Source organism: Mytilinidion resinicola (genome assembly GCF_010093595.1).
Source record: "Mytilinidion resinicola strain CBS 304.34 unplaced genomic scaffold BDZ99scaffold_1, whole genome shotgun sequence".
In the NCBI taxonomy this organism is placed as follows: Eukaryota; Fungi; Ascomycota; class Dothideomycetes; order Mytilinidiales; family Mytilinidiaceae; genus Mytilinidion; species Mytilinidion resinicola.
The window spans coordinates 549,450-563,807 of NW_022985437.1; the positions used below are offsets into that span (position 1 = coordinate 549,450).

The 14,358-nt window shown below is 53.1% G+C and overlaps 5 protein-coding genes across 5 annotated transcripts in view; 1 reads left to right on the top strand and 4 right to left on the bottom strand.

Moving 5' to 3' along the window:
* Positions 1–1,570, bottom strand: part of BDZ99DRAFT_4835 (uncharacterized protein) — a 3,231-nt gene extending 1,661 nt beyond the window's left edge. The window contains exons 1-2 of the mRNA XM_033722579.1: positions 1,079–1,570; positions 36–1,025 (exon numbers count right to left, since the gene is read on the bottom strand). Coding sequence (XP_033583894.1) covers positions 36–1,025; positions 1,079–1,478 — 1,390 coding nt within the window. The 5' untranslated portion in view covers positions 1,479–1,570. The remainder of the gene's footprint in view (positions 1–35; positions 1,026–1,078) is intronic.
* Positions 1,571–3,714: 2,144 nt separating this feature from the next.
* On the top strand, positions 3,715–5,164 carry BDZ99DRAFT_564752 (uncharacterized protein; the record flags this gene model as incomplete). The annotated part of the gene is made up of 3 exons (XM_033727394.1): positions 3,715–4,046; positions 4,097–4,231; positions 4,283–5,164. The coding sequence occupies exons 1-3, from the start codon at positions 3,972–3,974 to the stop codon at positions 5,159–5,161; spliced, it is 1,089 nt and encodes a 362-aa protein (XP_033583895.1). The 5' UTR covers positions 3,715–3,971.
* A 442-nt stretch (positions 5,165–5,606) lies between these two features.
* BDZ99DRAFT_430636 (putative extracellular lipase) lies at positions 5,607–7,448 on the bottom strand. Its single transcript, XM_033717257.1, has 2 exons — positions 6,955–7,448; positions 5,607–6,877 (listed from the first exon to the last, which is right to left on the bottom strand). Exons 1-2 carry the CDS (start codon positions 7,380–7,382, stop codon positions 5,623–5,625), a joined length of 1,683 nt encoding a protein of 560 aa, XP_033583896.1. The 5' UTR covers positions 7,383–7,448; the 3' UTR covers positions 5,607–5,622.
* Positions 7,449–9,203: 1,755 nt separating this feature from the next.
* On the bottom strand, positions 9,204–11,307 carry BDZ99DRAFT_456737 (putative ceramide synthase membrane component). The gene is made up of 4 exons (XM_033718522.1): positions 11,112–11,307; positions 10,320–11,042; positions 9,340–10,266; positions 9,204–9,276 (listed from the first exon to the last, which is right to left on the bottom strand). Exons 1-3 carry the CDS (start codon positions 11,253–11,255, stop codon positions 9,703–9,705), a joined length of 1,431 nt encoding a protein of 476 aa, XP_033583897.1. The 5' UTR covers positions 11,256–11,307; the 3' UTR covers positions 9,204–9,276; positions 9,340–9,702.
* Positions 11,308–11,682: 375 nt separating this feature from the next.
* BDZ99DRAFT_404181 (uncharacterized protein) lies at positions 11,683–14,245 on the bottom strand. Its single transcript, XM_033716387.1, has 2 exons — positions 13,999–14,245; positions 11,683–13,947 (listed from the first exon to the last, which is right to left on the bottom strand). Exons 1-2 carry the CDS (start codon positions 14,080–14,082, stop codon positions 12,115–12,117), a joined length of 1,917 nt encoding a protein of 638 aa, XP_033583898.1. The 5' UTR covers positions 14,083–14,245; the 3' UTR covers positions 11,683–12,114.
* Positions 14,246–14,358: the final 113 nt, after the last annotated feature.

A 14,358-nucleotide genomic window follows, 5' to 3' on the forward strand; every position in this document is an offset into this window, starting at 1 on the left:
AGTGCCGCCGTGCATCCCGTGTTTCGTTTTTTCATGTCTTTTTAGATCGCTGGCAGTAGTATAAGGTGAAACAGTACAGCCCTCCTGTATGCAAGGAAAGCGAACAGTGCCGCCGTGCATCCCATGTTTGTTTTTTTCGTGTACTTTTAGAGCTTTGGCAGTAGTATAAGGTCCTGCCGTACAGTCTTCCTGCGTGCAAGGGTAGAGAACACGACGGTCGTGCATACCACGGACGTTCTTTTCATGTGCCCTGCGACTCGCGTAATCAGAGACGGCATCGTCAATGACAGGAGTATCTTCCTCAGCTAAATCATTACCCGCGTAATCAGAGACGGCGTCGTCGATATCAGGAGTATCTTCCTCAGCTAAATCACTACCCGCGTAATTAGAGACGGCGTCGTCGATATCATCTTGCCGATTAGCGCCCGCTTCGCCAAACACATATTGTGGGCCTTCAACATCGGGATTGGCGAAAGGACCTGCAGTTGCGCCGTCAATTCGTTCAAAGAAAGCGTCGAAATCGGCCGTGGTAGACGGCAAATCTTGCATCATTTCGTCTGGATTCAGTTGCCCGAACTCGTCGTCATCTTCCCACCCATCCAAGTCGACATTTGGACCTGTAGCAGTTGGAGGAAACTCTGGGGTTCTCGGCAGCTGAGAGAAGTTTGTAAGCTCCGGTCCAGTACTCTGGTTCTCGACCGTGCTTGTTATGGCGACATTGTCCAAACTTTTCCAGGCTTCCCCTACAGCGTTGGAGGACTGTGCAGCCGTCACACAACCCAGTGCTGACGGTAAGGGCCGCGGCGATTTCTGCTTCTCGACTCTCCGACCTGAAGCGTACGCTTCGGATCGTGCTGGAGAGTTTCTGCGGCCGAAGCGGTCCTGTTCATGCCTTCTTGGAGACCGTGAGTGTCGACGCCGGCTGCGAGATCTACGCCGAGAGTGGTATCCATCGTGTTGAGAGGGGTACGCTTCGTGTCGTATTGGAGATCCTCTGCGGCTGAGACGAGGCTGTTCGTGCCGTCCTGGAGACCGTGAGCGTCGACGCGGACTACGAGATCGAGGTCGGGGGCGGTACTCATCGTAGCGTGCTGAGGAGTCTCTACGCTCGGAGCGGTCTTGCTCATGCCATCTTGGAGACCGCGAACGTCGACGCTAGCTGTGAGATATACGCCGAGGGATATAATCTTCGTGCCGTCCTGGAGACCGTGAGCGTCGACGCGGACTGCGAGATCGAGGTCGGGGGCGGTACTCATCGTAGCGTGCTGAGGAGTCTCTACGCTCGGAGCGGTCTTGCTCATGCCATCTTGGAGACCGTGAACGTCGACGCTGACCGCCAGCTCTGGGTCGAGAGCGCTCCTCTTCGTAGTGTCTTGGAGAGTTTCCGCCTCGAGGGCGGTACACGTCATCTCTGCTTGCCGAGGGCTGTGATCTTTGACTACGAGGCGTTGACCCCCGAGTGCTGCTCTCTCGGTCATCTAACTGCCGGAAGCGATTGATAGATGACAACCACTGCGTCTCTTTCTCGCTCCGTGGCTGCCGAGAACCATCCAACAGCGCCCGTCTTATCGCATTGTTGGGTTTCTTGTTGTCTTGTGTGAAAGACATATCCTAATGAAAGGATGAAGGAGGGTTTAAAAAATGCCGAACCGGGAGTACCGGTCAGCTAGGCACAACTAGGTTGTGGCTATGAGTCCTGAGGACTCTTAGAGTGCCAGCACTCCAGAAGGAAGGGAGGAAGAGAGGAAGAGAGCAGCAAAACGGCGGCCACAGAAGCCAGAGAAAGGGGGCCAAATGGCCACGAGAGCTGTACGCGGGCACAAGAAAAGAGACACACACTACGCAGCGTGGTGGGAGTTTGAGAGATGCACGACATGACGTTGGGATAACCTCGAGCTTGGCGTGCCCACCAACGATATAGAGATGCATCATGAAGATAAATTGACACGACAAGAAATGAAAGAGATAGATATCAATCTGTGTGCATATGATATTCGGACTTCGTCCCAGAAAAAGGAGTAAAGTTCACGTGACCGCCTCCGAGGCGCATAGGCTTACCTTGCTGTGCCTCCCTGCTACATACAGCGAGCACCGGAGAGACAGCATACCTTGGAGACCTGATTATAAAAGCAGGTAAAGACATCCTGGCTTGTGTACACATCTACGCCACTGCCCAGGACGCCCTAGCCAGGTGACCATGTTCCAAATAATGGCCTTGGGCCTTGTTCGGGCATTTTGAGATGGCGCGAGACCCCATATGTAGCATTTAAACAATGTGCACCAACCGAAAGGGCACCGTAGAAGGGGAGAGGAGGTCCGAGACGTGTCGTGCCTCGACGTGCTACTACGTTTCGATTCTGCCTTGAACGTTCCTTACGACATTCGGCGCGGATTATACTGCTGCCACTGAACGATCGGTACGTTCATGGGCTTGGGCTCTATTGCTAGAGTTACCATATGTGCTTACGAAATTGGGAGGGACTCAGAGCTCCGCACACTGTGCATCAAACGAGCCTTTGCCGTTTGTTGCTAGTCCACTACGAAGGGGGTAGCTTTTACGGCGACAACGAAGCTCGCGTCGTAAGACGATGCACAGCGTGGTTTTCTTACTTTCTACTCGAGAAGAACACATACCTGTACACACCACTGGGATATGCTGAGCACATGCAGTCTTTGACACTTGGAACAATAGTGGCTTCGAGACTTGCGTAGCTAGAAAGAACATCTAGATGTACATATCTCCCACCGACCTCCAGATGCCTCGACCGCAGGTAGCAGCTTCCCCTCCAACAGCAGCCAACACCACCATGTCCGTCCCTTCCACCTCTGGGTTTGGATATCACACCTCAACTGACCCCTCCCCGAAATGGTGCACATCTGCTTGCAGCAATCCAAAGCCATTGTTTTCACGCATAAGGCGAGGCGCGAGACGGATTTATGGGAGATCGCGATGAGTGAGGTTCGACCAGGAGGATTGAGAGGATGAAGCAAATCGAGGACTGGCTCTATATGGGCATTAGCATATCGTCTAGATGTTGGGGGGCTGATGCACGATGGCCGTCGATGACTACTCGTTCGTACGGAACAAGCGGATCGATGAGTCCTGAGGCCAGCCATAAAGGCGCGGTCGAACGGTTATCGAACGGTTATCTGGCGAGAGATTGTGAAGTGTGAGGAGTTCCGTTCGCTTACCTGGTGTGGCCCTAGGATGTGGGTGGAGACTACAGCTCAGCTGACCTCCCCCATGTACCTCGGCTGACCTACCTTGGCAACTACATCAACAGCTACCACGTCAGTTCAACTTTTTGGCAGGTCAGATGAGGTATATGAAGCCCCCCCTAAAAAAATAACTACTCCACTGCTAAATGCGGTAACTACCCCCACACGGTGCTGTCTTTGCATATGCTGTATACGAGAGTGTTTCAGGGGCAGATTTAATTCAGTCACGTGACCAGATTCTAACAGCGGCTCCGGATCTGATTGGCCCGATCTAGTTACGTGATAATTTAACTGGCTTTATCTAGTCACGTGGCTAGGTCTGCCCCTAAGTACTGTAGTAACACTGTAGTATTACTCAGAAAAGTAATTAGATTTTATCACATGACTAGACCTGGAGATGTTAGCAACGCTCACGTGGAGGACGCTTATGTAGGGCAGGTCGGATGAGGTGTTGGTGCAGATTGTTCTAGCTGCTACGGGCGGCACATACATGAAATCCCCGTCGATTCCCAGCCTCACCACCATCAGACGGACGTGGCCCTGGCACCGTAGCCTGTCCTCAGGACCTCTCCCGACGACGTCAACAGCTCTGGCCATCGCCGCATCTGCGCTCCAACGCTGAGGCTGAAGCTCGGAACTGCTGCCACACTGGAGAATGCGTGACCCCGCTGCCTCTCTCCTCCATACCTTCACTCTCTTCAGCTCTCCCAACAGCACTACTGTCATACATCCAGCAGCCTCGAGTCTCCACCATGGCGACTCCACAGACCCCAGCCCCGCCTGCTGCTCTCCCTCTGGAACAGCTGAACGCCATGGTCAACGCCGTGGTTAGAATTCACTCCATTGCCCTGCGCAAACCGTGCTAACCTCCTCCCAGCTCATACAAACCGGCAAAATCTTCAAAGACCCCAAGCTCGCCAGCTCCGCCAAGAGCGCATACAACCTCAAGCGCATCATTCCCGCGACCATCGACCGCTTCCAAAACTCGCTGGACGAGCTGGAGGATGAGATAGTACGTTGATCTCCTCTATACACCAACACAACCGCACTGACAACGCCCCAGCACCGTGCCCAAACTGTCTTCCGCAGGGACCTGGCGATAATACGAGCAGACCGCATACAACGGGAACAAGCAGAAGCTGCAGAGCGACAGCGCGTGGCGGCAGAAGCAACGGACAGGGCCTCAGAGCCTGCAGAGGCACAGAGCAAGCCAGACGACATCATGCGAGGCGTCGAAGATCTCTTGAATGAGCCCAATCCACCTGCAGTCAAGGAGAAAACACCGGAAGCCCCCCCGCAGCCTGAACCAGCAGCCAACCCACAACCTCCTCCCCCCTCATCTGTAGCGCCAGCATCAGCACCTGCGCCGACAGCCCCTATGTCCCACCCTGCACCCATCAATACTGACTCTGCTCCGGCCCGGGACCCTCTCTTCGATGCGACACCTACCACCGCAAACATGCAGGACACGGAATACGATTTCGACTCCCTGTTCGAAAACGAAGCCACCGGCCCCACAGATCAGCCCGTCGACACTACTGCCCAAAATCACGCCGTATCCGACTTCGACTTGGACCTCGGCGTTGGAGACGACAGCAGCCATCCCCTCCTGCGTGGCCTCGAAGACTTCGCCAACAGCGGAGCAGACAACACCAACACGTCCAATATTGGGTCCACGTCCAACGACTTTAGTATGTTGGACCTACCTAATGTGCCCGCTGCCGGAGCCCCGAATTCAGGTGCTTTGGGCGTACTCGCTGGGGTGGGTGATTTGACCTCAGGGGCTCCTCAGCAGCAGAGTGTGCCCGCGCAGGAGTCACAGGCGACAGACGATATTATGGACCTTGACGTCGAGGCAACCAATTTTGACGACCTTTTCCAGTGGGAAGATAACCAAGAAGGAACGCAGTTCGAAGATCAGTTCTTGGATTTTGGCAATTAGGGGTAGGGCGAGGGGCTCGCCAGGTAGTTCAGTGATCCTCCAAATCTGCCGTATGTACGGTCTGATTTATCTTATAGCCCATAAATAGTGTATATAAGCCTTAGTTTGTAAGCCTACGGACAAATCCATGCCGCTGTCTGACAAGCTCCCACACAGTCTAAATGTTCTGAACTGAATGTAAAGTTTATCACCGTCCAAACCAGACCATCCTTTTCAACATCCAAACAATCGTCAGGCACCGCTGTCAGGAGTACTCCAGTGCATCACAAAAACTTCACACAAGATGTAAAGCTCATCACAGTGCAAATCAGACTTCGCGTTCATATATACACCTCCACACTTACTCCAAAATACACCCATTCTCAGCCGTTTCGTAAATCATAAACCCAATACGAAGCCCCCTTCCCCCCTCCCTGCCCCCCCCGCCCCCCTTCCACCCCTTTTACCCAACCCCACCAAACTCAAATATGCAAACTCCCAATACTCCCCACAATAACCGCAAAGCTCTCGCTCCGAAAATCATCCTTCAGCAACGTCGCCTCCGTCGCATAAAAATTCATAAGCTGCTGCCCCTCGGCCCACTGCGGCCACTCGGCCACGCCACTCCCCTCATTCGGGTCCAAATGGTGCACAAACGAAAAGTAATACGAATGAATCGACGCGGACGCGTAGTTGGGCAGGATGCCATAAAACACCTGCAGCAGATCGCTGGCGTGGAAGGTGCCCAGCACGGCGGTGCCGTAGTCGTAGCTGGCGAGGTACGACCAGCTGGGCACGCCGGGATTCACGGCCGCCGCGGAGGTGAGGAAGGTGCGCCGGGAGAGCGTAAAGGTCAGGTCGCCGAGGATGGCGGCCAGGCGCTTGAACTGCGGGTACCAGTTCCAAAGGGCGCCGGTGCGGAAGGGCGAGCCGGCGGCGGCGTCGTCCGGGTAGGTGGCGACGAGGGCGGCGATTTGCGCGGGCGAGGCGTCGGCGAAAAAGATGGTCGAGAGGTAGGTTTCGAGCTGCGCGGTGGTGGAGATGTTGGATTGGAAGAGGGCGAAGATGGTGCCTTCGTCTTCTTGGTCGCCGACGATGAAGGGCACTTTGGCGTATTTGCCCGCGGCGATGAGGGTTTCCGGGGACGCGGTGAGGGCGGAGCCGTCCGGGCGGGGGAGGTAGGAGAGCGAGACGGAGTTGTAGGAGAGGATTCCGGGGACGGAGTTGGCGGCGTTGAGCAGGGTGGTGTAGTCGACCTCGCGAAGGCAGGCGAGGGTGTCGCTAGAGGATGAGCATCCGGCAGCCTTCACGACAGTGTCATACACGACCTGGCCCTTTGGACAGTCGACTGGGTCCGCTGGGACGACGGAACCGGAATCCATGATACCAGCTCTGAAGAGAGGCTTCCCCTTATAGGTGTTATCACCATCGTACAATGCCATCTGATCCAGAACTGAGATGGCGCCTGCAGACTCTCCCCATATGGTCACCTTATCAGGGTCGCCACCAAAGGCGGCGATATTGTCTGCCACCCATTGCAATCCGAGTCTTTGATCCAGGAGTCCAAGATTTGCTGAGCCATCGGCGAGGATTTCGGCGCCTGGTAGAAATCCAAATCCTCCTACGCGGTAGTTGACAGCCACGAACACAATAGGTTTGCCCTGATTAACTGAGTCGCTGACCAATTGAGCGCCGTCGTACATCGATGACCAGCCGAGCTCAAAACCGCCGCCAAATCTGATATCCCTGTTAGTATGGATCTACTATAACAAGTCGAAGAAAGATGATTTTGCACTAGAAAGGAGAATGCTCACATCCAAAAGAGTACTGGTAACTCGGAAGAAGCAGTTGTTCCAGCAGGCCGAATAACATTGAGAGTCAAGCAATCCTCTCCCGCATTAGTTTTTGTTTGAAAGAGCGGCGTATCAAGGAGAGTTCCAAGTATCGAAGTAGGAAATTGGCTAGTATCAACATCGAAGAAGAACTGAGGACACGCTTTTGCGGTCCCTGTTGCGTTGACTGTGCCCAGGGGCGAGGCCAAAGCCTGCGGTGGCTTCAGACGCAATTGGCCCACAGGAGGCTGTGCGAACGGAATGCCATTGAAGCTATCCACGCCGACAGAATTTGATCCTACAATAGTAGCTTTTGGTGATGCGATGCTGACCGTGGGAACGTCTTGTTTCGCGGGTGCAGCATTCGTAAGGGGGAGAAGAACCAAAAGAACGGAGAAGAAGTTGAACATCTTGATGAAGGGATGATACTATGATGCTGGTCTATGTAATTGCCACAATGCTTCCCGCTTGCCTCCATTCCAGACAATCGCGGTGAAGGTATATATTCAAACATACTCTTCGACAAACACTGTCACAAGCTGGCAGATACATGTCCAGCTAAGTAACTCCTCGGTCTATATTGTAAGAGTGGCCAGGTGATCTCTTCCAGGGCTCATTGGGGGCGGTCTCCGGCTGCTCTCCGCTATTACATAGTAGTTGTAGGTGGCTTGAGAAGCTTTTCCGGGGGGGCATGGACGGCCCTGGGTCAGTATTAGGCTAGTTCACGGCGTAGTGCTAGGGATCTCTATATCACTACTGGCCATCAATGCTGCAAATAAGATCCGGTTTGCGGGGTGTCCGTTCGTGGAATGCGGAGACTAGGGCGCCGCGAGAAGTGCCGACGGATTCATGGTGGGAGACTGGGAGGATCTCTTCCCGCACATCGTCTTATGATCAAATCACACCGCCTGGAAAGACCTCCTAAAATGATTTACAACGCATCGCCCCTGATCTATTGATTAGCGCCCGTTCGAAGATCGAAATGAGCCTCTACTCTCAGGGATGGGGCCATGCCTCTTCGTTCCAGATTGAAAGGGAGTGGGAGGTGTGCGCCCGGAAGCCGGCGACTGTGAGGAAGTTTGACCAGATCACGTCACGGTTCCATATGAATTTGCGGGGTGGAATGCTGGGGTAAGGGACGAATCCAAGTCTCCTTCCCAGAGCGTCGGCGTTGATACCAAAAAAAGGATCGCGGTGTGCGTAGGGTGAGAATCCCACCACACCCTCGTAGACAAGGAGCGAAATTCGAGATCCCGATCTTGGCGGTATGGGCGGTTATATCGTTCGATTAATCGATTTCGGTGGATTATCCCCATTGCCTCGGTATCTCTGTATACAAGGTCATGGGACAAAATTGACATGGGTCGTAGCACGGGTGAAATACAACGTGAGAGTTGAGTTTGTTTCCCATATACTCACGCAGTGGACTGAAGAGAAGACGTTGATATGAGATTGCGAAGTAAAGAAAAAAAGACGAGAGACTGCTGGAGGGTGAAGAGATTCCTAGGATACGACCTTACATACCAAGCTCGCGTCTGGCTGAGAAATGTAGAGCAACTCGCAAGGGACCAGTAAACACACATGAGCAAGAACTGGCATGTGCTTGATACCTATGACCTAGACCGATTCGTAAACCAAATGCCTTGCAGGTCAGTAATGGAGTCTCTTCGACCCAGAACGCGGCCGGACGATCCAAGAGAGAAGTCAGGCGCGTGAGGACATTGAAGAGAATGCGGACATTGCACCAACGCCTTGGTATGGCGCACTGGGACCCTACCTACAGCTCGGCGCAGAGACCAAAGCTAGTAGCGCTTCATGGCTGCGCCCGAAGTCATAGCTCTTCGAATCTGGGGAATGTAATTCCGGCTCATCTGTCGGCGGACTTGCGTCCACGTGTGGCCCCTGTTGTGCTCGGCGTAATTCACATGCTGAGAAACATTGATGTCGAGTAGAGGAGCATTAGCCGTGGCGAAATAAAATGCGGGGTAGCCCGAGCGTCTTGACCGCTATCAGAAAGTCAGCGGGAATAAATTGACAAAAGAATTCCAAAAGATGCCGGTTAAAGAGTAGATACAGCTACAGCACCTTGGTGGTGATGACAGCACTGTTGCACGAGTCGCGAAGTCAGTGGACTTGTAGACCTAGCCCGTGCTCCAGCACGAGGTGCCAGTTGGTGCTTAATTTGATCATCACGTAGGGAGTACTTGAAAAGCTGAGCGCACAGCATTAATGCACCTCCATCCATTCTTCATTATAAGATTATGTACTGCCACTGGGAAAGCTGGCCCCGATCTATGCACCACCCTATCCGCAGACCTTAGCGGAATGACCTTGAAAGAAGAGAAGCGAAGGTATTAAGCAACATACAAAGGCATTATCTCGTCTGGCAAACATCCAGCCAAGACGAAATACAAAAACGCGGGTGCCTAATGATGTAATCTCAGCGTCAACGCGCGAGATTGAAGATGTCACCGGCTCAAACCAGTGATAAAAGGGTGTTGGTACAGCGAAAGAAAAGAAGTTGAAAACCCTGAAGCAGGTAAAGCTGGCGTATATAGAAAAGTATAGAATGTGAGACCCACAATCTCGTCCAGCGTTGAAGCGAGTGGGTCGTTTGTAAAACGCCATATTACAAGCTTTGTAAAGCGAGCGGCAGAAGGTAAAGCTGATGCTCGCGAACGTTCCTTTTGACCGACATATCGAATAGGAATATATCAATCTCGGTGCAACTCATGAGCGGGTCTTTTTCTTTCGTAACCTAGTCTTGATCGTGTCTGGTGTGGCTGGTCTTCCCGCAGGACTAGGCGTCCTCGCGACTGGCTCGCCGTTCAGCATGACTTGCGGAGTTGCTCCCGCCGCTAACTTGCCATTCGAGGCGCCATTTGCGTGTCCGTTCAATTTAGGCTGTGTTTTCTCCACATTTGCGTTGGTCGAGTCCTCCCGCTCATTGATAGCTTCGTCACCGGTGTCTTCGTAATCGCTCCTCTCATCTGCAATTTCCTTGCCCCAGTTGGCGACAAACCTATAGGCAATCCGGGCAATCATGAATAGCCAGAAGAGATTCACCGCCTGAAGCGCTGCCAGAAGCCCAAAGGTTATGACTTGACTCAGTCGACATTTGTACTGCTGGGTCTCCCAGTTGAGTTCGAATGGTCCTACGGTATTAAATTCTGTGAGGATAGAATATAGAACTTTGAGGTTGATGAAATGGCGGAGGTAAGTCCAGACGAATACGAAGAGGACGAAATAAGGACCAACGATTGGCCAATCAAGATAGTTGATGACTTTCGAGGTCTGTCGCGTCGAAATTAGCTTTTAAGCAGCAGACAGTATTGGTTGCTACCTACAGCGAGGAAGAAGTCACTGATGTCCATGGTAATGTATATAGCAATGCCCATGTGTGTGAAGTGGAAGCGATAGCTCAGCCAGATCAAGGCGAGCGTAATGAAATGGTGCATCACCAGCTCCTTGAAGTCTTTCCGAGGCTTCTCCAGCATGAGACACATGACTATCATCTGCTGCGCCCAGTACGCCGCCTGGAGCAAGTAGTACGCTTTGAACACAGCCTCATGGGTCAAGTGCGGATATCCCTCGTACATGGCTGTTGTATTGAAATACCAAATGGACGTTCGCGACATGACCCAAAGTCCGTATGGTCCAAAGATGCCGAAATATATGGCGGTGTAAGATTGTTCCATGAAGCGGGCTTGCTTTGTGCGAGAGCGGATGCCGGCGCGGATTGCCATCGGTCGTATAACGCGCTGCATGAAGAACTCGCGCGTGAATGTCAGGAATATGATATAAAAGCCCACGAAAGCAAAGTCGCGCGATCCTTTGCCGTATTGTATGGGGCCATCGGATCCCGGCTGAAGCGGAATGGGGTATGAGAGGAAGAGGGCGGCCGAGATTGGATTCGAGGGGTACGGGTAGACGAGGTAGAGGGAGACAATGAGCAGACAGAGGATCAAGGGGTTCACCCAGGTGTGCTTGAAGGACATGGCCTTCCACCGCCTGAAGAACCTCTTGACGGTCCGACGTTTTGACCGTTTGCCAGACTTCTCGGAGGTGCGCTGGATACCCGTAAGCTGATGAGACGGCGCAAGTGTGAGCATGGAACCCGAAACGCTCTGCTAACTTACGTGCTGCAGCTCCTGGGGCGAACGCGGCGAGAGCGTTGCGAGCGATCCGCCAATATTGTCGCCAGGAAGCTCGCCGCCGATGCCACTGGACTTCCTCCGCCGAAGTGCTCCGGGCTTGTTCCGCGATCTCTTCGAACTCTTCATGGGTGCAGAATGCTGAGCGGAATTCAGCGGGGGAAAGGGTTCCAGTTTATCCTCTGCCATAGTGAAGGAGAGTCAAGGAGGACTCAGCTGTCTAACGGAAGGAGGTGGAGGTTGCGGAAGCGTCGGGGGTGGGCCAGGTCGTGCTCTCGCGAGAAGCTCCTGGAAAAGAGATTAAGCCCAAACCCGCACTCGGCGGCCCAATCAGAAGGCGGATACGCTCAGCCCAAGATCACCATTAGCGACTTCGCGCGGAGATATTTAATGCAGATAATGGAGAAAAGACTAGACTGGCAGACCTGATGCTCTTGCCAGGGCGTACGTCCCAGGAGAGTTCGGAATTGCCGTGGTCAGGACGCTAATCCCGGCGTTTGAGCACACTACAAAAAGTTCATGTATACGTATGTAGGCGAAGAGCATGTACGCATTAGTAGGATGCACGCATTAGCATCGCTGATGCTGACTGCGATAGCGAAGTTTGTAGTTGTGTATTCTTCCTCCGTATTCGTGTATTTGATTCACAGCAGTCCAAGCTATGTATCCGGAAACATCCTCAACCACGGCACTCGAGCCCATGGAAGAAGTAAAAATATCAGGAAACCTCCTAGCAAGCGCCATATCCGCTGGCTCGGGATATCCAGTGTCTGATTGGGCGAGAAAAGGGGGCTTTAGTCCCGTAGGATCTGCAGGGGTAGCATAGAGGTCTTGCAATACTACCCAAGTCGAGAATAGACAAAACTGCACCACAATAACGGCAAACAGCTCTCATTTACATGCATGCACATCTAGAGCCTATCTGACGCCGCACGCACTGTGCTGTTCTCGGGTATCGCTGAAAACCCGCTACTCCAACTGTGCTATCCTACTCGACCTCTCTGAGCTTACTCCCATGCAAGACAGACGACTTCTGGAGTGATTGATACGCCGTGATTGGCGCTCCGTTGCTCCGGGAATTCTCGCTCTTCTTATGCCCGTTAGCCACCTCTCCTACGAGAGGGTCTTTTGTTTCAGCGGAACTACTCCCAACGCTATCGATGCTACCTTGTCTTGACATAGGCAAGCCTTGCCTCAACAGTCCTCTGATCCCACCAGCTTTGCGAGCTGGCAACTCGCCTTTGCCAGACGAAGCAATGTAAAGCAGATATTTGAGATTCGGAAGCGTTTGCCGGATATCCATGAGTTTGAGCCCGAGCCAGTTCGATAGAATCTCGATGTCTTTGTTTATTAAGAACACTGCATATTCGAAACGATACGTGGCAACTCCCTTCATATAGAGAGGATATGTGCGTGGGCCCGTTGTCATAGAGATTGGGTCTTCGATACTGGACGTTGATCCGCATGGGGTGACTGGGTATGGCAGTGCCACGGCAAGGTAAGGTGACAGCAGATTCAAGATCTGGGCCACATAGCCCAATGCTGCCGAGACTACCTCCTCTTTTGCGTCCTCGAAGTTCGAATTAGGAAGCGCCATGCCGCATATTGTGAAAGACAACGATTTCCCCGGAATGGGTTCAATCGGATATATTCTTTGGAGGTCCTCGCATATACGTCGTCGTTGGCCAAGAATGTCATCCTCTGTCTGCTGTAATGTCTCTCTGCATTGCTGAAGCTTCTCCTGGGCACCATCAACATGACTCTTTGCCTTTTCTTGAAATTCCCTGCCCTTTTGCATTGCTTCCTTCCGCGCTGCAATCTTTGCTATCTTCTCGTCTCTTTTCTTGCGAGTAGCTTCAAGGCGTCGTTGCTCTGCTACAACAGCGCTCTCTACCCTCTTCGCCCTCTCCTGAGCTTCTGGGACTCGACTGACAATAGATATTGACTCTTTATTCTGCTCAAGAATTAATTCCATCTCTCCTATTAGCCTATCCCTTGTTGCTAACGCGTCTTGTATGCACTCATCCAAGGTCGAGAGTTCTGCGAGCCGGTCGTATGATGAGGTAGGAAGAACCGGCCCAGTCGAAGGTTTCGGAGGTGCTGCAGATATAAGCGGGATCTCCTGACCAGTGGGCATGTCCATGAAGCTCGTATATATGCCGTCCGTCATATGGAACAGAATACAGTTGGGTGGTAGAGCGTGATCAAAACTCTCGAGCGTCTTTCCAATGAATTGCAACGCCCGGAGATGAGCTGTGTATTCTAGAAGATACTGCCAGCCTTTCATATACTCATTCCGTGCCCATACCTTTACCGTCAGCCAGTCTAGCCGGGTGACGGCAGGGCCGCAAGAATCGAGGTCGAAGAACCGGAAATTGGGGTTTATTGCCTGTTGCGCAATCTCGCTGATGTATACCGGATCTCCATGATGCGCTACGTGCAACGAAAAGAACGTATCTGCCATCCTATGCCCAGTGACAGCTTCCAGTTTCTGCTGCCTGACCAGCGGACTTGCGCCGGCCCACTCTGTCGCTGTACTACGCCTCCGCATTGATTTTGAGAAGGCTGGCCGCAGGCTCCTAGGAGAGGGTTTCGGCTTGCCATTTGAGAATTCGTCCGTCTCGGTGAGAGAGCGGAGGTCGGACGAGGAGTGGGAATGTTCGACTTTGCGCGTCTCTCGCAACGCAAGCACTTTCGATGGGGATTTGAGGGAGGAGGGCACTGCGCCGTCATCTATGGTCTTCCCACGCGGGCGGCCTGGGCTGGAGACGAGCGTAAGGTTCCGGAGAGTGATGCCCTGGAGGTGCCTGAGCTTCCGGTTCTGTCATGCTTGAATTAGCTTGAGGTCCCATGTGCTGGTACAGTGACGTACAGAGGGCAGCAACCACGGCCGCTCCCTAGAAGCCCCACCGGCATCTGCTGCAGCATGCTCAGTATGAAGCCCGTCACTTGACATGGTGAACAGAAGTTGCTAGGTTGGCGCTGTCACGTAGGCTGACCGAGCCTCAAGAGGGCAATGCCGATGTTGTTAGACTGAAGCTCGGAACGAAGGGCAGAGACATGGTCTGGCTTGCAAGTCATAGTCGGCGGGGAACTCGACGAAGAAAACGGTCCATTCACTGCCGCGTGGCATGCGCTGGTAAGGTGTTCCTTCACGAGCTCATCGCTCGCGCACGGGCCAGCGATGTTCGGCTCGCCGTAAACTTTCTCCCAACGCCCGCGACACCACCGC

Coding starts and splice junctions, on each gene's coding strand:
- BDZ99DRAFT_456737 (XM_033718522.1), bottom strand. CDS start 11,255: ATGAAGAGTTCGAAGAGATCGCGGAACAAGCCCGGAGCACTTCGGCGG. Junction 11,043..11,111: donor CGCCCCAGGAGCTGCAGCAC/GTAAGTTAGCAG, acceptor ACGGGTATCCAG/CGCACCTCCGAGAAGTCTGG. Junction 10,267..10,319: donor TCAGTGACTTCTTCCTCGCT/GTAGGTAGCAAC, acceptor TCGACGCGACAG/ACCTCGAAAGTCATCAACTA.
- BDZ99DRAFT_404181 (XM_033716387.1), bottom strand. CDS start 14,082: ATGTCAAGTGACGGGCTTCATACTGAGCATGCTGCAGCAGATGCCGGT. Junction 13,948..13,998: donor GGCCGTGGTTGCTGCCCTCT/GTACGTCACTGT, acceptor CAAGCATGACAG/AACCGGAAGCTCAGGCACCT.
- BDZ99DRAFT_430636 (XM_033717257.1), bottom strand. CDS start 7,382: ATGTTCAACTTCTTCTCCGTTCTTTTGGTTCTTCTCCCCCTTACGAAT. Junction 6,878..6,954: donor TTACCAGTACTCTTTTGGAT/GTGAGCATTCTC, acceptor CAGGGATATCAG/ATTTGGCGGCGGTTTTGAGC.